Source organism: Scyliorhinus torazame, chromosome 1 (assembly GCF_047496885.1).
Source record: "Scyliorhinus torazame isolate Kashiwa2021f chromosome 1, sScyTor2.1, whole genome shotgun sequence".
Classification (NCBI taxonomy): domain Eukaryota; kingdom Metazoa; phylum Chordata; class Chondrichthyes; order Carcharhiniformes; family Scyliorhinidae; genus Scyliorhinus; species Scyliorhinus torazame.
The window spans coordinates 291761705-291782094 of NC_092707.1; the positions used below are offsets into that span (position 1 = coordinate 291761705).

General features: G+C 47.9%; 1 protein-coding gene across 3 annotated transcripts in view; it reads left to right on the forward strand.

The window, feature by feature from the left end:
* Positions 1 to 20390, forward strand: part of sytl3 (synaptotagmin-like 3) — a 161854-nt gene that overhangs the window by 96479 nt on the left and 44985 nt on the right. Inside the window, exons 8-10 of one of the 3 annotated variants that reach the window (XM_072507509.1) lie at positions 4710 to 4840; positions 15517 to 15681; positions 17876 to 18054. In XM_072507509.1, coding sequence (XP_072363610.1) covers positions 4710 to 4840; positions 15517 to 15681; positions 17876 to 18054 — 475 coding nt within the window. The remainder of the gene's footprint in view (positions 1 to 4709; positions 4841 to 15516; positions 15682 to 17875; positions 18055 to 20390) is intronic. The other 2 variants (XM_072507512.1, XM_072507515.1) reach the window with 2 other exon arrangements.

The following is a 20390-nucleotide window of genomic DNA, read 5'->3' on the forward strand; positions in this document are numbered from 1 at the left end:
CTGCGCATCTACCTCGCATCTCAAACGATCTCCCTCGCCTCCGGATCCCATTCGGTCCAGATCCGGGGGTACTGCATCGCTAACCTCGTGATACAGGGCGCTGAGTATGCCCTTTTTAAGCTGTATGTCCACCCTCACCTCTGCGCCCCTCTACTGCTTGGACTGGACTTCCAATGCAGTCACCGAAGCCTGACCCTGAAGTTCGGCGGACCCTTACCCCCCCTCACGGTATGTAGCCTCGCGACCCTTAAGGTCGCCCCCCCCCTCGCTCTTTGCGAACCTCACCCCCAACTGTAAACCCGTCTCCACCAGGAGCAGGCGGTACAGTGCACAAGATATGACTTTCATCAAGTCAGAGGTCCAGCGACTCTTGAGAGAGGGGGTCATCGAGGTCAGCAACAGCCCCTGGAGAGCTCAAGTGATGGTTGTCAGGACTAGGGAAAAGAACCGGATCGTGGTGGACGACAGCCAGACCATTAACCGGTTCACGCAACTGGATGCATACCCCCTCCCCGCATTGCGGAGATGGTCAACCAGATCGCACAATACCGGGTTTTCTCCACGGTGGATCTGAAGTCTGCCTACCACCAGCTCCTGATTCGCCCGGAAGATCACCACCCCTCGGCTTTTGGAGCAGCCGGCCGACTCTTCCACTTCCTCAGGGTCCCTTTCGGCGTCACCAATGGGGTCTCGGTCTTCCAGAGAACGATGGACCGAATGGTGGACCAGTAGGGGCTGTGGGCTACATACCCGTACTTGGACAATGTCACCATCTGCGGCCATGACCAGCAGGACCACGACGCCAACCTTAAGAAGTTCCTCCAAACCGCCCAATCCCTCAACCTCACATATAATAGGGAGAAGTGCGTTTTCCGCACAACCCAGCTAGCTATCCTCGGCTATGTCGTGGAAAACGGAGTCCTGGGGCCCGATCCCGACCGCATGCGCCCCCTCACGGAACTTCCCCTTCCCCACAGCCTCAAGGCCCTCAAACGGTGCCTGGGGCTTTTCTCATACTATGCCCAGTGGGTCCTCAACTACGCGGACAAAGCCCGCCCACTTATTAAGACCATTACGTTTCCCCTTACGGCTGAGGCCTGGTTGGCCTTCAGCCGCATCAAGGCTGATATCACTAAGGCCACCATGCATGCGGTGGACGAGTCCATCCCTTTTCAGGTAGACAGCGATGCGTCAGACGTCGCCCTGGCTGCTACCCTCAACCAGGGGGGCAGCCCGTAGCCTTCTTCTCTAGAACCCTCAATGCTTCCGAGATTCGACACTCCTTTGTCGAGAAGGAGGCGCAAGCCATTGTGGAAACTGTGCGGCATTGGAGGCGCTACCTAGCTGGTAGGAGGTTCACCCTCGTCACCGACCAACGGTCGGTAGCCTTTATGTTTATGTTTGACAATGCACAGCGGGGCAAGTTTAAAAATGATAAGATCTTGAGGTGGAGGATCGAACTCTCCACCTACACTTACGATATTAAGTATCGTCCTTGGGAACTCAAAGAGCCCTCAGATGCCCTGTCCCGCGGCACTTGCGCCAGCGCGCAGGAGGACCGACTGCGGGCTCTTCACAACGATCTCTGGCACCCAGGGGTCACCCGGCTTGTCCATTTTATTAAGTCCTGCAACCTGCCCTACTCCACCGAGGAGGTCAGGGCCATGACCAGGGATTGCCAAGTCTGCGCGGAGTGCAAACCGCACTTCTACCGGCCAGACAAGGCCCACCTGGTAAAGGCTTCCCGGCTCTTTGAGTGCCTCAGTATCGACTTCAAGGGGCCACTCCCATCCACCAACCGCAATCTGTACTTCCTGACCATCATTGACGAGTACTCCCGCTTCCCTTTCGCTGTCCCTTGCCCCGACCTGACCTCGGCCACAGTAATAAAGGCCCTGCACAGCATCTTCACACTGTTCGGTTTCCCTGCATACATCCACAGTGACCGGGGCACATCGTTTATGAGCGATGAGCTGCGTCGGTACCTGCTCGGTAAGGGCATCGCCTCGAGCAGGACTACCAGCTACAACCCGCAGAGCAACGGGCAGGTGGAGAGGGTGAACACGACGGTATGGAAGGCCGTCCTTCTTTCCCTACGGTCTGGAAGTCTCCCGGTTCTCTGCTGGCAGGAGGTCCTCCCGACGCGCTCCACTCCATTAGGTCGCTCCTCTGCACAGCCACGAATGAGACCCCTCACAGCCGCTTGTTTGTCTTTCCCAGGTAGTCCATCTCTGGGGTCTCACTTCCATCCTGGCTGACAATTCCGGGGCCTGTCCTTTTCCGGAGGCATGTGAGGAGCCATAAGACCGACCCCCTAGCCGGGAGGGTCCAGCTGCTGCACGCAAACACCCATTACGCCTACGTTGCGCACCCAGACGGACGGCAAAATACTGTCTCTCTACGGGACCTGGCGCCTGCTGGTTCCCCTGCCAACGCGCCCCCCCCCCCCCCGCATCCCAGCATCGCCTACCGCCACCAACCATGTCTCTTTTGCCCCCCCTGAGGCTCCTGTGTCCTCCCGCGCCTACGTCACCCCCCGCGACTGCACTGCCCCTCGCGCCTTCACAGCAGCCACCCACCACCCACCTGCCGACCACTACCCCGCAACCGTCTCCGACACGCCGGGCGGAAGCTCAGAACAACATGCTCTCTGAGTCACCATCATCTACGACGTCCGTGCCCGCCGCACCGCCAGAGCTGAGGAGATCTAAAAGGATAATCCGGCCTCCGGATAGACTGGACATTTGACCCACGTCACCCCTGCTGGACTTTGTGTTTTTCTTAAACAAGGGGTGAATGTGGTGAAATGTATTCACCAGGAAATGTGATGCCTGTGTAACCTTTAACCTTTAAGGATTGAGCTGGAACCCCAATGGGCTCCGCCTCTGCCCCCCCCACCCCCCCGGGACGGTATATAGTCCTGCGCCTAGTGGATGGCGCTCATTTGTACAGAAGTCACTGGCAGGCTAGTTCTTGGCGTAATAAAGCCTTCGTTCAATTGTTCATATGGTCTCGCTGTGAATTGATGGTATATCACACAGCTCATGGTCACACACCAGTTGCAGGTTCATCGAGTGAAAGCCCTATCGGCCTGTTAGGTCTGGTGCCCGTAGGGTGACAGGCATCCCGTCGACCACCCCTGGACCCGGGGCATCCTGACAATGACCGCGAAGCCCGCTGCCCATGCATCCTGGTGGTCTCGGTCCACATTGAACCTGATGTATTGTGCCAACGGCATATGGCCTCAGTCACGGCATGGATGCACCTGTGCACTGAGGTCTGTGAGATCCCGGACATGTCCCCACTTGGTAACTGGAAGGACCCTGTGGCGTACATGTTCAGAGCGAACCTCACCTTGATAGTGTCAGGTGCGCCATGACCTGGCAGATTTGTCGTACTGTCTTCCTGCTCAGCCAGAGTCTTCGTCGGCATGCCTGGCCCGGCATGTCCTTGAACGATAGGCATTGTCGGTACACACAAGGCCTGATGCGGTTCTCCCTCCCACCTCCTCATCAGCCTGTTGGGCGGCCGGATCTCCATCCTCACCAGTGGCTCCTGTTCCTCTGGGACAGGCTCCACCGCTGCAGGGTCCTCCTCGAGCAGTTCCTGCACGTACAGCCTCAGTGCATCCCCCAGGACTGCGGCAGCCAGGATGAAGGCCATCTTTCTTGGTTGGATTCCGATAGCAGGGGGTGAAAGTCAGACATGTTAGCATGACGCGTAACCCTGTGCCAACCAAGTCCACCGGACTACTTTGTTGCCCAGGTCTGCACTGCAGACCACGCCCCCATATGTCCCACTCTCCCCCCTCCCCCTCCTCCCACATCCCCACACCCACCCCTGGCTGTTCCCCCTGGCACTCTGCCCTACAAATCCATGGTCCCATTGGTGCCCAGCCTGGTGGGGGCCTCTTGCCTCGTTCTCTGTCCAGGGATACCATTGGCTGGCACTACCCATGCCAGAGGTATGCTCCGTAGCCCCTGTCCGTCACCGTCCTGTAGAGGTTGCTGTGTGCGTTGTCTTGGGTGGGCCATGTGCTGCCCCGCTGGAGCGAAATGGATCAAAGGATGTGGTGGTAAAGCGGGAGCAAGTTACTGAGTTGGATGATCAGCCATGATCATAATGAATGGAGGAGTAGGCTCGAAGGCCCGAGTGGCCTCCTGCTGCTCCTCTTTCCTTTGTTTCTAACAATTCTAAACTTAATTGTTACAAGATTTTCCACTGTGTTTGAGAGTAACTGTTCAGAGATGCAAGACTGATGATTATTGATTTTGCAATTGAATGAGAACTGCAAAATATTTCAAATGTTCCATTGTTAAAAGGCTTTGCACACATGACAGTAAAAAAATTGATCTAAGTTCTGGTGACAGTCAGTAACTTTTGACTAAGTCATCTCTTTGTCAAGGGTTAAGGAGTATCCCTGACTGAATGTTTGAAATTTAGACCTGCCAGGAGAATTGTTGTACACAGCAGAGCAGACAGTTTAATGTACCAGCTGAGAGAAGGCGCTTCCAGCAGTTCAACACTCATCAATGGTTTTTGCTAGTTATGAAAGAAGTGCATGTTTGGTTGATTTTCATGTAATTTTTGGGAGTTTTGCATTCCACTAATAAATCTGATTCTATGTTCTCGTCTAAAGTAAATTGTTACTGTAAGTATTGATGAACATTTTTTTGGTGTTAATTTTTAATGTTTGGATCTCTCTCTAGAAATCTCCAAGTCCCAAGAAGATGTGATGAAGGGCAGCAAATTACTCACAGCAAATTATGGGACAGAAGACGATGAGCTAAAGAAAGAGCGAAGAAGTCAGTCGGACCCAGCCTTAGACAAATCCCACAAGGTATGGTCTGCACAATATACTTAAGGAAGACAACTTGGTAATTTAGGGAGATTTTCCACTACAAGTTTAGTCCTCGTGTAAAGGCCTGAACTAAGCCCTCGTCTGGCCAAACAGTTTTGTTACAGTATGGTCCAGAGTTAACGTGGGGAAATGGGAAGTTGTTCACTTTGGCAGGAAGAATAAAAAAGCAGAATATTACTTATTACAGAATTCCGAGGTGCAGAGGCATCTCGATGTTCTTGCACATGAATCACAAAAAGTTAGTATGCAGATATAGAAAGTAATTAAGAATACTAATAAGTAAATAAATAATCTTTATTACTGTCACAAGTAGGCCTACATTAATACTGCAATGATGTTACTGTGAAAATCCCCTAGTCGCCACTCTCCGGCGCCTGTTCGGGAGCACATAGGGCGAATTCAGAATGTCCAATTCACCTAACAAGCATGTCTTTCGGGACTTGTGTGAAGAAACCAGAGCACCTGGAGAAAACCCACGCAGACACAGGAGAATGTGCTGACTCCGCACAGACAGTGACCCAAGCCGGGAATCGAACCCGAGTCCTTAGCGCTGTGAAGCAACAGTGCTAACCACTGTACTGCCCTCTGTAATGCGGTCTTTTGTTGCGAGAGGAATTGAACATCTAGGGCAGGATTTTTCGTTGGTGGAAATCGGGAAATGCGATTGGGCGGAGAATAGGTTCCGAAGCCAAAATCGCAGCGATTTGACGCCAAATCACAATTCTCCGTCACCTCGACAGCGGCGTCAATGCGGTCCGAAACGCATATATAATCAACACCCTTTGCATATCATTATATATATATATATATATAATCTTTATTGTCACAAGTAGGCTTACATTACATGAAGTCACTGTGAAAAGCCCCTAGTCGCCACATTCCGGCACCTGTTCAGGTACACAGAGGGAGAATTCAGAATGTCCAAATGACCTAATAGCACATTTTTTGGACTTGTGGGAGGAAACCGGAGCACCCGGAGGAAATCCACGCAGACACGGGGAGAATGTGCAGACTCCACACAGACAGTGACCCAAACCGGGAATCGAACCTGGGACCCTGGCACTGTGAAACCATAATGATAACCACTATGCTACCGTGCTGCCCACATTAGCAGAACTGACCCATTATTTTCCGGGGCCTCTGCGATTCTCCGCCTCCGAAGGGCTGAGTTCCCAATGGCACGGTTCGCTTGTGCTTTTAAAATTGTGAAACCAGCGTCATGGCTGCTGAGGAATTGAGAGGGGGTACAGAAAGTGTCAAACATTGCCATAGCGTGCTGACAGCTGTGACGCTGGCCATGGGCGTCTGCCAGGGCCTGGGGTAGTAGCCCGGGGTGGCCAGGAGATTGGCTGCGGGGTCGGGGTGGATGGACATGGAGCACCATTGCCGCAGCTGGAAAGGCAGCCATGCAGCTGCGCAGGCCGCTGACTGCCCACTCTGAACGTGGGGCCACTGGTCATATGGATGGCCCCCCCAGGCCACCCCCGAGGTGCCCTCTGCCCCAGCCAACCCATGGGCATGCTCCAGCACGACCTCCAGCACAACCAGTGCCGTATTGTTGGCTGGGATGAGTGTGTGTGGGGGTTGTAATGTGTATATGCGACTGCAGATTGTCAGCCTCCCGAGTGTCAATCACGGACCTGCCGAATCCGGCACCGTTTTTCATTGGAATGGATTGTGTTCCATGTGGCGCCGGTGCTAGTCCCTCCACGGTCGCTGAATCAGTCCAGGTTCGGCACCGGTTTTGCTGTCGTGAAAGCCCACAAATTCTGCGCCGGCGTTAACACTTAGTCTCAGAAACTGAGAATCCCGCCCCTAGTCTTGACTTCTTAGGTTTTTTTTCTCTGTCCCTTCCTGCCATTCTCTTACCATCATTTCCCATATCACTATTTTGCTCTCCTGCCCTGACTTTACCTGTTCATTTGCTACATTTATCTTTCACCCCATTGCTTAGTTTAAAGCCTTCTCTATTTCCCTCGTTATATGGTTCACCGGAACACTGGGCCCAGCATGGTTCAGGTGAAGACGGTTTCAACAGTACAGCCCCAAATGCCCCAGTACTGATGCCAGTGCCCCATGAACCAAAACCTACTTCTCCCACAGCAATCTTTGAGCCATGTTTCCATTTCACTAAACTTATGTGCCCTCTGCCAAATGGAATGTGGCTCAGGTAACAATGAAAAGATCATTACCTTTGAGGTTCTGCTATTCTGTGTGGTGCCTAGCTCCTTATACTATCTAAGTAGAGCCGCTTTCCTGGCCCTGCATATGCCGTTCATACACACATGGACATCAACTGGGCCCTCCTCCAACTCCAAATTCCTGTCCAGCCCTGAGCAAATGTCCTGAACCCTGGCACCAGGTAGGCAACACAGCCTTCTGGGCTCATGCTCTCGGCCGCACAGACCAATGTCCATACCTCTCGTTGTATTATCCCCTGTGGTATTATCATAACCATCAGCATTACAAGGGTTAATGTAGTACCATGAATAGCCACTGGAGGGAACTACAGGTGCTACTATATAAAGCAGTGATGCGAGATCTTGGGGGAGGAGTGTAAGCAGGAGACAGCTAGTGAATGTCATCACAGCAGTTAGTGTGAGAAGGTTAGATTATAGTAATACCAGTTAGTATGATTAGCAGAAGGTGAGTGTAGTTAGTTGTTATTGATCAATTCTGTACTTTAAAAGGACTAAGTGTCGAAACCCAGTTTAGTAGTGTAAATAAAATCATAGCTTTGTTTAAGTAAAATCCATACTGTGGTCTTTGTGGAACACTATGCAAACCATCCTAAATAAGCAACACAAAGAACATCACATCATCAACTGACACTACATTCCTTTTTGCTCCACCCACTTGAATGCCTTCCTGTACCACAGTTAGCTCATCCACCCTGAAGCCCTCACTCTCATCCAAACAAGCAGAAAAAACCTCAACCCTGTTGGACCATTGTGGAGGCTGAGGCTCCTTTACTCTTGCCCTCTGGGTCCCGTGACCTGCCTCATTCGTAGTCACACTCTCCGTCTCTGACCAATGACCAAATCAGAAGATCCTATCCTAAGGGGTGTGACCACCTCCTGTTACAAAGCATCCAGGTAACTTTTCCCCTGTCGCAGTGTCTGTGGCTTGGCCTCCAGTTCATAAACTCTGAGCTGAAGTTCCTACAGCCACAGGCACCTACTGCAGATATGTTTACCCTGGACCACAGTAGCATCTAGAAGCTCCCACAGCTTGCAATCGCAACGCATCACCTGCCTTGCCATCTTTATCGTAGAATCGTTAATTTACTGTTTCTTAATTAAGTCATAACCCTAATGCTTCCAATAAGCCGTATTATTGCTTTAGTAACGTGAACTTTACTAATACTAATTAAACCTTAAAATGGCACATAAATCATCGAGGTGTGGAAGGATAAAAGAAGAAAACGTACACCAACGAATCCCTTAATTGTTGCCCTATGGTGAGCATGTTATCTTTTACAGAATGTGATTGCCTCACAGACTGACCTCCTGCTAGCTGTTTAAGCTCTCCGACCTCTCCAGTTACTCATTAATCTACTCCTTCTGCTGCACCAGAGTGGAATTCAAATGCTGCAGGGTACAAAAAGAGTAGAAGAAAGGAGCACCCCCTTCTCCCCCTTCACCGAACTCACAACTCAGTAAGCTCTCCTTCTTCCAATAAACCTTCCCTAAAGCACCTCTATCCCCCCTACACACCAAATTCCCACTTTCAATCAAATTCCCAAGAATCACTCTGTCTCCGTGTCACTCAGGCATAGTCTTCCGCACTGACCTTGTAGGTTGACGGATAAATATTAACCAGGCATAAATTCTCTATTCCTCTTTGAAATAACACTATATAGGACCTGATAGGGTTGACAAGACCTCTGTTTATCGTCTTATTTGAAAGATAGCGGGCGTGATTAAAAGAGACAAATTCTATGTCTGGTTTCGGACAAATTCTATGTCTACAGTGCCGGAAAAGACCCCGCTAGTTAACAGCACTTTGCTGGCACTTTGCCGGTTTTTCTGGCCTCGGCGAGGAATGCCCCATCGAGGCCTCACTTTAGTCATGCGCCTTGAAACCTGGTATTCTTGTTGGCCATCCCTGTGTCTTCAGCTTCTTCCATTTCTTTACTCGATGCTGTTGGCTGCTGTCTTTCTGTGTGCTCTCGCGATGCTCTCTGCTGCTGCTCTGTTGTGTAGTCTCCGGCCTATCAGCCATATTGCTGATGTCTTCTCTTTGATGTCCTCGGTGGGACTCACGGGGCTGGATTCTCCACTCCTCGACTCCGAAATCACGTTCGGCGACGGGGCAGAGAATCCGTTTATACGGCAATATCGGGAGCGGCGCTGGTTTTGTATTCTCCGTCCCCTGAAAAGCGGCGTACTCTAGGAGTATGCCGTGACGATTATCCACGGCCTCAGGCCATTGCCTGAGGTCCGCCCCGCGATGCTCCGTCGCTGACCGGCCGAGACAGTGTGGGACATGTGTGGTCACACCATCCGGCAACCTCGCGTGGCGGCTGCGGACTCAGTCTGGGGCCGCCACAGTCGGTGGAGGGCCTCTCCCTCGGGCTTCATTCGAGGCTGGGGGCCCTGTGAGCTCTACGTTGCCTCCCTGCTAACCTCCAGCAAAACGGGGAATCGGTGGCCATTTTACACCAGTTTTCCTGGCGTAAAAGACCACTGTTTTCTCTCCGGCGTGGGGACTTAGTCTTCAAAACTGAGAATCCAGAGCACGGTAGCCCTCACGCTCCCTCTCGTACATTTTCCCGTGTCTGTGTGGGTTTCCTCCCGGTGCTCCGGCTTCCTCCCACAAGTCCCGAAAGACATGTTGTTAGGTGAATTGGACATTCTGAATTCTCCCTCAGTGTACCCAAACAGGCGCCGGAGTGTGGTGACTAGGGGCTTTTCACCGTAACTTCATTGCAGTGTTAATGTAAGCCTACTTGTGACACTAATAAAGATTATTATTATTATTCCTCTTTTTTGTTTTTAGTACCAATTTGTGACCGCTCCTCTTATCTGTTGTGTTGGGTGTTCCGCTATACAAACGAACCAACACCGTTGCAGATGGTACAACTCTGTTTCATTACTATCAATAACAACATCTGTAAACTTATGACTGTGGTTCGTACTTTACCCGTTAACCTGTGGACCCAGCCCTTACATTATCTTAGAATGGCACTCAGCACATGGTATATGTCTGAGTGGCTTGCTGTGAGCTCTGTGCCCTGAGCTGTCTCCTGCTGGAATGAGCGGGAACTGTGGTGTTCCCCGTTTTATAGTGCGTGTGCTCTTGCTTGTGATTGGCTGTGATGTTGCGTGTGTGTTGAGTGGTCTGTTGATCTGTTGATCAGTGTGTATGTGTGTTTGCACCATGATGTTTATCTGAATATCATGACATTATCTTTTCTGCGAGCTAACATTTGAGTGCTTTTTGTCTTTCGTTTGGTTCTGGTAGCAGCCACCTTGTCGCTGGCCTGCATCATGGAATCAGTGTGTTGTGGGTTGTGTGCAGAGACGTCCGTGTCGTCGTGCTGCTGAGGGGCTGTTCGGTGGTCATTAAGTCAGCACCTTCAACAACCAGCTGCAGAGCCTCACACTCTGGTGTCTGGATAGCCTCGCATTCTAGTATCTGGGTAGGATTAGCATTCTCAGCGTTGGGCGCTGCCCCTACATCGTGTGCTTGAGCCCCAAATGATGGCTCCTCATCACTTGAAATTACTATGCACACCTCATCTTTTTCAGATAGACCAGGTGGGGACTCAAGCTCATCGTGTGATAGTATGTACATATCATCCAACGCTGTGGAACTGCATCCAGATTGAGTATCAACTGTAGTTGCGACACTGCATACAGATGTCAGCTATCGCTCATCCTTGTCATGTATTATTAAAAACGTGTCATCTGTCGCTGTGCAATTGCATATGGATGCCGTCATTTGCTCTTTGACCTCTTCCTGCGGTGGAGTGGCCTTTAGTCTTGGGGCGTCTATTGCCGGAACTTTTTCATGGGGGCTGCGATGGTTCGCTGTATGCTTCTGGAGCTAGTTTCTCCAGAATTGGAACAATATTTGCTGTTTTTAGTTGGTTCGGAGCTACATCATCTTCGTGTCTGCTGTTGCAATCTTGCTGTCCATTTCTACGTGTGCAATCTCTGGGCATTCGCACTGCTTGAGGTCCAGCACAGGCTGGGCATCTCTTGCGATCACCTTGTCATTCCCGCCAAACCACTGACGTAGCGCTGCACAGGCTCCTTCATTGAGTGTGCCATCTTTCCCCCGAAACAGCTTTGCTAACGTTTCATATTCGTCCAGCTCCGGTTCATCATCTAGACCTTTGCTTACTTCATTGTCTTCATAGTCTTCGTAGAATTCATCAAGGTACTCATCTTCAGAGTCAGTGTCATCAGCAAAGATTTCTCCTGTAAAGTACCACATTGCACATGGAATTGTGTGTTCACACAGGATTGAACACATTTCAAAGTCAGCAGCGAGTCTTGCTGCAGAACGTTTATTTCACATTCCATGCTACGGAGCTTCTGGAGGACTGAAGAAATTAAAGAATGAGTCATTTGGTACAGTTTTCATAACCGTTTTGCGAGTGCTCCGACCGTTATGCTTCAACTTCATTTTAATGGTCTTCAATGTGACATTTTTCTCTTTCTTCCAGTCGATCTGGCACCTGGTGCATCCCGTGATTTCTAGTTCATTACAGAATGAAAATTCCCGCTCGTCAGGCTGCGATTCCAGCTGGTATACTTTCGTAATTACCTCGTTTGTAAAATACTTATTTGACTCAAACGTAAACTCCAGAGTGAAGCTCATTGGCTGTGTACGCTCTGAACATTTAACGTTCACATCATGTCGATGCTCTAATACAGGCTTATCATGCTCCTGTATCATGCCACTGAGTTTATACATCTTCTTGAAGACTGTTAACCAGAAGCCTGGAATTCCCTTTGGCTCTTCCAGCGCCTCATTTGCTTTGTCGTCTTTCGCCCGGACTTTTGCTTGTTTCTCATCCAGTGAGTGCACCAGCATATGTCATTGCGAGTTGCAGTAACCATCTGGCCACTCGCTGTCTGGACCATACAGCCGCTCACGACTATTCAGAAGGATTTCTTCACCTTCTTTGATTGGACTGCTCTGGCCCTTTTCTGAACTTAGATCAAGAAATTAGATGCTCTTCTAGAGGCATCTCCTCCACTGCATTAGTTGCTCTTTTTTGGTCCATTGAAGGACGCAAAAAACATTGTTTCGCAAACTGATTCGTTCAGCCGCACCTGGAGCATACTTTTCCATATGCTGGGCATTACCGTGGGCCATGTTAGTTGCCACATTTCTGGCATAAGATGGCAGACCCGGTCGGCCGCTTAAAATGGCTCTCCGCACTAAGACCACGTTTCTTTTTTTAAAATAAATTTAGAGTACCCAATTCACTTTTTCCAAATAAGGGGCAATTTAGCATGGCCAATCCACCTACACTGCACATCTTTGGGTTGTGGGGGTGAAACCCACGCAAACACAGGGAGAATGTACAAACTCTACAAGGACAGTGACCCAGAGCCGGGATCAAACCTGGGACCTCGGCACCGTGAGGCAGCAATGCTAACCACTGCGCCACCGTGCTGCCTGAGACCACATTTCTTATTGAACTATGTGCTGATAGCGCTGGCGTCTTCCTCCATGCTGGCATCAAAATGTTTTGAGTTGAGTGTACTGATTTGCTGTGCAGCCAACTCACTCACATGGCAAATCTTTATTGCTTGTTCCTTTATCAAATCTTCTTCCCGCAGCAATCTCTCACGGAGCTTGTCATTTGACATGCCAAATACTATTTGGTCGCGAATCATTGAAGATTTTAGATTACTAAAATTGCAGGACTGGGCCTTCAGCCTCAAGTCAGTGACAACACTGTTGGAAGGTTCGCCAGGTTTCTGGGTACGCGTCCGAAAAATATACCTTTCAAATATCTCATTCTTTTTGGGCGAGCAATACCGATCAAAGTACTCTATCAATTGATCATATATCTTGCATTCCTCTTCACTATCAAAAGCAAATGTATTGTAGATTTTGATTACTTGTGGACCTGTCACCATGAGCAGCAACATAATGCGCCTCTCGTCAGGCTGTGCCTGCAGGCCAAGGGCTGAAACATAGAGCTTAAACTGCTGTTGGAAAACAAACCATTTTTTGTCTACATTTCCTGATACTTGAAGCTGGTGGAGTGCTTTTAAACTTTCCATCTCGAGCTTCGCCGTCTTTTATTACGTTGAATTGCCACAGGCCGTTGTTTACCAGGTCAATTGAAGAATCTTCCTTTTTCTGTTTTGTTCTTCGGCCGGTTTTCCTTTGTCTTTTCTGCTGTTTCTTTAAATGTTCAAAACTCCTGGTACCATGTTGTGTTCTGTTGTCCTGCTGTTGCAATCATTGAAGTTTAATCTTCAATGAATCTCACAGAACTGCTGATGAATTACTTAGAATGATGATTTATTGATTAACACGTGGAAGGATAACATATCGAATACTATATGCTCTGGGACTACCCGATGTGCAACTGTCCTTGTGCACACCTTACTACCAACTGCTTAGAAAGCCTTACAGGTAAGAGGGTGAAAATGATAGAAGGTGAGGAATAACCTTGTTGATTTGGGATGAAATTACTTTTGAATGTGTTCAGGTTTGTTTTCTGCAACGATATGTCTTAGAATCAACAAGAGGGCATGCCAAAATAGATTTGGTAATGACCAATGAGACATTTAATTAACAGTCTAATGGTGCATGAACATTTATATAATAGTTATCATAACATATCAAAGTTAACATAATATTTGAAGGAAGAATGTGAAACAGCAACAAAGATTCTTGATTTAGGTTAACTTAAATTCAGTGTGATGAGACAGAGACTATCCATAGAAATATGGGCAACTCTAGTACTACATAAAACAACAGAGGCTCAGTGGGAGGTGTTCAAAAATAATGCAATATCGTAGCGGACCAATTTATACCCCAAGAAAAAAAGCTCCATTGACAAAAAAAAGCCATGAACAACTAAAGAATAAGAGACAATGTAAAGCTAAAAGGGAAAACAAGCAAAATGTGTAAAGTAGCACAGATCGTGGCAAATGGGAAAGATATAAAGGACAGCGAGGAGTTGAAAGCTATAAAAAAGGACCATGTTAAAAAACAGCACAAACATTTTTGTAATTGTACATAGGCTGGGGCCAGGGGATAGGTTGGGGAAGGGTCTGTGTAGGGTGGTCTTTTGAATTATTGGAGCAGACCCGGTGGGCCGAATGGCCTCCTTCTGCCCTGTAGGGATTCTATGATTAGGAAAAAATACGTTGGTCAGGCAAACATTGAAGACATGATATTGTCTATAAAATTAAGGTAATTATGGACATGTTGATTAATTACTTTGCACCAGTCTCACAGTGGAGAAGGAGGTCAGATTGCTGGCCACCTTAAGAAAACCAATATTGAATCTGGGCCAGAAACACACCAGGATTAACATATTGGTGGTGGACTCCTCATTGTTTGACTATGTCCAAGCTCTAAGTGATTTCAAAGGTCAAACCTTTACCGTTAAAGCTGTGCTAAAGAATCTATCATTAAGGTAGTGTGACTGAACCAGGGAGAGAAATCATGGGCCCTTCTTTTACCCCCCTCTGCCCCCGAAACCCTCCCTCTCATATTCTTCAGGTGCCAACAATTGGGAACCACAGTTACAATGAAATAAAAACAGAAAATGCTGGGAAATCTCAGCAGACCTGATAACATCTGTGAAGAGAGAAACAGAGTTAACATTTGGAGTCCCTAAAACTCTTCTTCAGAGCTTTTCTTTACAATGGGGTTGAACTGTTTTATATAGGTTTGACAAAACTTCTTCAGTGGAATTCTCCGTCAGCGGGATCCTCCAAACTGTCACTTCAATGTATGTCCCTATAGCACATGATAAGTTAAAATAATATTAAACATTTCTATCTCTTTGACTACATTAAACTGCATGGCATGCTGGGAAATTTGAAAAAAGAATAGATCCTAGTCCTTCAATTGATTATTAACAAGAATGGAGTGATACTGTGCTTCAGTTCCCTTTGCCGTTTCACTGAGTATTATGTATGAGTGAAGTTCTGATGAAAGGTCATTGACCTGAAGTGTTAATACTTCCTCACGACACAAATGTTGCCAGATTTGCTGAGTATTTCCAACGTTTTCTATTACTAATCTTTATTATTGTCACAAGTAGGCTTACATTAACACTGCAATGAAGTTACTGTGAAAATCCCCTAGTCGCCACACTCCGGCGCCTGTTCGGGTACACAGAGGGAGAATTCAGAATGTCCATGTCACCTAACAGGCATGTTTTTCGGGACTTCTGGGAGGAAACTGGAGCACCCGGAGGAAACCCCGTAGGCACGGGGAGAACGTGCAGACGCTGCACAGATAGTGACCCAAGCCGGGAATTGAACCCAAGGCCCTGGTGCTGTGAAGCAACAGTGCTATCCACTGTGCTACCATGCCGCCCAAAAGGGTCATTTCATTCAGCCAATGTTTGGAGAAATTTGTTTCCATCATCTTTGAATCTGTACAATGCTGGCACTTTTCAACCAGCTCATTACTAAATGATGTTTCCACTTATATGGCAGCTGCCAGCCTCGGCCTGCCTCCTCAGAGTCAGCAAGCAAGACACAAAGGATGGAGGGACTTTTCAGGAAGTGGATTTGCAGCAGACCGAAGAAGCCAGTTCCACATCAAATCAACTCGACGTAAGAAGAAGTCAGGTTCCTACTCAGCATGAAATACCTCAGTGGGTTAGTACTTGGGGGTGACCTCTGGAAACACTTATGCCAGTTGGAGGATTATGCCAAACCCTACTGGGTGACTTCCCATCTTCCAAGAGTCTGACACTTAAACAAAGCCAATTATAATAATCTTTATTGTCACAAGTTGGCTTACGTTAACACTGCAATAAACTTACTGTGAAAAGCCCCTAGTCGCCACATTCCGGCGCCTGTTCGGGTACACAGAGGGAGAATTCAGAATGTCCAAATTACCTAACAGCACGTCTTTCGGGACTTGTGGGAGGAAACCGGAGCACCCGGAGGAAACCCACGCAGACACGGGGAGAACGTGCAGATTCCACGCAGATGGTAACCCAAGCCGGGAATCGAATCTGGGTCCCTGGAGCTGTGAAGCAACAGTGCTACCCACTGTGCTACCATGCTGCCCTATATAGGTATATGTAGGTACATAGACTATTAGGTATGTCAGTGAATAAAAAGTGGGAAGCATTGAAAGAAATCATTCAAAATGGTCAACACAAATACATACGCCATTGGAATGGCGTTGACGCGTCATCGGAAGGCCCTCCCCGATGCTCCACCACTGATGGGCTAAGTTCCCGACCACGCGGTTGACGTGTGGTCGAAGCGGTCGAGAACCCGGCGTGGCAGGCCCGAACTGTATCCAGGGCCTCCACAGTCGGCCGGGAGTTGTGCTGCTGGCCGGGGGCGTCCACGAGGGTTGTGGGGACTGGTGGGGGGTGACCAGGGGTTGTCCTGTATTTGGCAGGTCGGGTCTGCGCAAGGGCGCCGCCATGTTGTACTGCGCGACCACTGCAGGTCGTCGCTGTGTGCGTGCACGGCCACGGACCCGGCCATTCCCCGGCCGTTTCTGGTGCCTTGAGTTTTACTCAGTGCCACTGCCCGCCCCTCACCAGTCCCAGGATCTGTGAGGGTTCAGCGCAGATTTTGGCACTTAGCCACAACATCAGAGAATCCAGTCTATAATCTCCCAAACCGACAATACTGCCCCCCAATGAGGCGGTGGCCTCTAGTGGTATTGTCACTGGATTAGTAATTCAGAGACCCAGGGTATGCTCTGGGGTCCCGGGTTTGAATCCCACCATGGCAGGCGGTGGATTAAGATGGAAACAGACCGTTTCCAGTAATTGAGGAGTCTAGAATGAGATTGATATAGCCAAGTTCCGCACACATGAGTGCGGCCTCAACCGGGACCTTGGATTCATGTTGCATTACATTCATCCCCCACCATCTGGCCTGGGCTTGCAAAATCCTACCAACTGTCCTGGCTTGACACAATTCACACCTCTTTAACCTGGGGTTACCCTTATCTCTGGATCTGTAAAGATTTAATCACCTTCTAATGCTCGCATTCTAAGCATTGTCTTGCATCTTTGAATTTGTCAATATATATGTTTCCGGAACATGCCTCTTCATTCACCCGAGGAAGGAGCAGTGCTCCGAAAGCTAGTGTTTGAAACAAACCTGTTGGACTTTAACCTGGTGTTGTAAGACTTCTTACCCTGCTCACCCCAGTCCAACGCCGGCATCTCCACATCAGAGATAGACATAGACAAATAAATATTTGCCTCACAGCGCCAGGAAACTGGGTTCGATTGCAGCCTTGGGTGACTGTGTGGAGTTTGCACATTCTCCCTGTGTCTATGTGGTTTTCATCTCACAGGCAAAAGATATGCAGGTTAGGGGGCCTAGCTTGGGTGCCCTTTTGGAGGATCAGTGCTGTGCCGATGGGCCAAATGGCCTCCACCTGCACTGTTGGGATTCTATATTGACCAGAAAACAAGACAGACATTTTTACACTGAGGTTGTCAGGCTGTGGATTCACTACCTAAGTTGTTGATTAAAGTAAAGACGATTCTATAATTAAAGAACAATTTGAAGGAGAGGGTATAGGAGCAGAGAAAGAGCCTGGGATTACGTCTCTTTCTCACATGGGGGTGAACACCAAGACAGACTAGTTGGGTTCAATGACGTCATTGCCCAATGTAAATCCTAAGTCATTCTGATGGAAATGACGTGCGGAATTACTGAAGTTGGCATAAAGTTAATTTTTTTTTTCATTAAAATGAAGAGGAAGCCCTAAAGAAAACAAAGGATCTGAATCAAAACTGAAGGAAAGTGTAAGTCAAATTATCCTCAAACTAAGGCAAGAATTGTAATGTCTCCCATCATGTCTCCATAGGGTAGTACAAACAGCATCACCAGCACCTGCACGGAACCAGAGACTTTGGACAATGCGAATATTACTGGTGAAATTGAACTGTCCGTCCAGTACAACTTTAAGGCTGCGACACTGGAAATCCACATCAAAGCTTGCAAAAAATTAGCTTATGGAGATGAGAAAAAGAAAAAGTGTAACCCGTAAGTGCATCTTTTTAGATCAAACTTTTCATTAAAAAAGAGACTGATTTATACGAGAACCTCAGTCATAGAGTTTTACAGCACAGGAAGAGGCCTTTCAGCCCATCCTCTCCGCATCAGCCATCAAGCACCTATCTATTCTGATCCCATTTTCCAGCACTTGGTCGGTAGCCTTGTATTCTATGGTATTTCAATCACTCATCTAAATGCTTCTTAAATGTTGTGAGGCTTCCCGTCTCTGCCACCCTTTCAGGCAGTGAGTTCCAGATTCCCACCACTCTCTGGGTGAAAAGGTTTTTCCTCACATCCCCTCGAAATCACCTGCCCCTTAATTCCACCTTTTTGAACTCAGACCGACCTATGTTTTTCACAGCTATTTCAGTAATTTTGAAATTTAGATATTATTCTAATGTAATGTAACAAATGAGGCAGCCAATTTCCAAGGTCCCTCAGACATCAAGGTGGTAATTACTGGGTAATCTTTGTTCATGGAATTATAAATATTCATGGCCCAGAAGGAGAGATTTCAGGCCATGTCCATGTTTGTCTTTTTAAAAGAGCAGTCATATTTAGTTTCACATCCCCACGTAAATTCTCAAATCTCAAGCACTTGCCCAACTCCCTTCAAAATTATTTTTGGAATTGGCTTCTATCAGATTTTCAGGTGGAACAGTCTACATACCAACGTATCTTTGAATGAAAAGATTGTCCTCCAATGACTTTAAATCTATGACCTCTAATGAATGACCGACTCATGGAATTTTTCCTCTAATGAATGACCGATGGAATTTTCCCCTATCCAAACATCTAATTATCTTGTAAAACTCTATGTCACCTTGGGACATTTAAAGATTTATGTATATGGACACCCTAGTGAAAATGAAAATCGCTTATTGTCACGAGTAGGCTTCAATGAAGTTACTGTGAAAAGCCCCTAGTCACCACATTCCGGCGCCTGTTCGGGGAGGCTGGTACTGGAATTGAACCCGTGCTGCTGGCCTTGTTCTGCTTTATAAGCCACCTGTTTAACCCAGTGTGCTAAACCAGCCCTATAAGTGTCTCTGCTCACCTACATCTGTTACTAATAGTAAATATATTTGTCGTTTTCATATTGGTCTTCCCAAAGCATCACTTCACACTTCTTTGTATTGAACTTCACCTGCCCATTTCACCATCCTGTCTATGCCATCTTGATGTCTTCACGTTGCTGGACCGGATAAATGGTTGGATATTCAGCAGGATGATGTAGATGTTGTGCTGAGTGAGTTTGGAGTTGGGCTAATGATGTTGGTTGCTGAGCTGGGCATGTTCAATTTTGGGCTAAGTATGTTGCACTTAAAAGAGTGTCTCTCAGCTGTTGGTAGAATGAGTCGAATGCTAGGTTATACGAGTTTGTTGTTGGGCTGTTTGTGGAGTTGGAGATGGTCAGATGATGGGTTGGATGAGTTGGATGCTGGGCTGGGTGAATGAAATATTGGGCTGGATGTCAGGTTAGGTGGTCAGATTTGGGCTGGTTGAGTTGGAGGTTGAGCTAGGTGACTAGGATGTTGGGCTGTGTGGTTAGATATTCAGATAGGTTTGGTGACTGTATGGCTGAGTGAGTTGAGAGTTGGACTTGGGTGTGTTGGTTGCAGGATGGATTTGATGTTGGACTGATGGGTTATAAACTTGGCTAAGTAGGTTGAATGCTGGATTGAGTTGATACTGGCTGGGGATGTTGGATGCTGAATTGGATGGTTGGATGTTAGAATGTGTGAATTGAAAGATGAGTTTGATATTTTTGTAGGTTAGTTCAATGTTGGACTGTATATGTTGTATGTTGGACTGTGTAGCTCAGCTTTTCTCTGAGGGAGTTGGATTTTGGGCTGGAGGTTTGCCTTGCTGTGCTGGATGTTGAGCTGGGAGTGTTGGATTTTTGGCTTTTGTTGGTTGCATGTTGGCTGGGTTGTCTCTGTGCCAGCTGCAAGTTCAAATCAGATAGTCCCTCTCCCCAACCCTTTCCCCTACATCTGAGAACTTTTCCCCTTCAGTTGCTTTTCCAATTCCCTTTTGGAAGCTATGATTAAATCTACCTCCACAAAACCCTCAAGCAATGGATACCAGTTCCTGATCACTTTCTGCTCATGTCTTCTCATACTCTCTCTTTTTCTCTCTTATTTACTTTCTCACTGTCCTCTGAACTTTCTATGGTCAGCCTGGCTCTCACCTGCATTATCCACCTGACATCTTTCATATGCCCTCTTTTTCTGTTTCACTTACTCTCAATCTCTTTCGTCATCTCTGTCTCGAGCTACCTTTCCTCCTAGTGGGAAGGTACCTTAAGTGAGAGCCCTCAT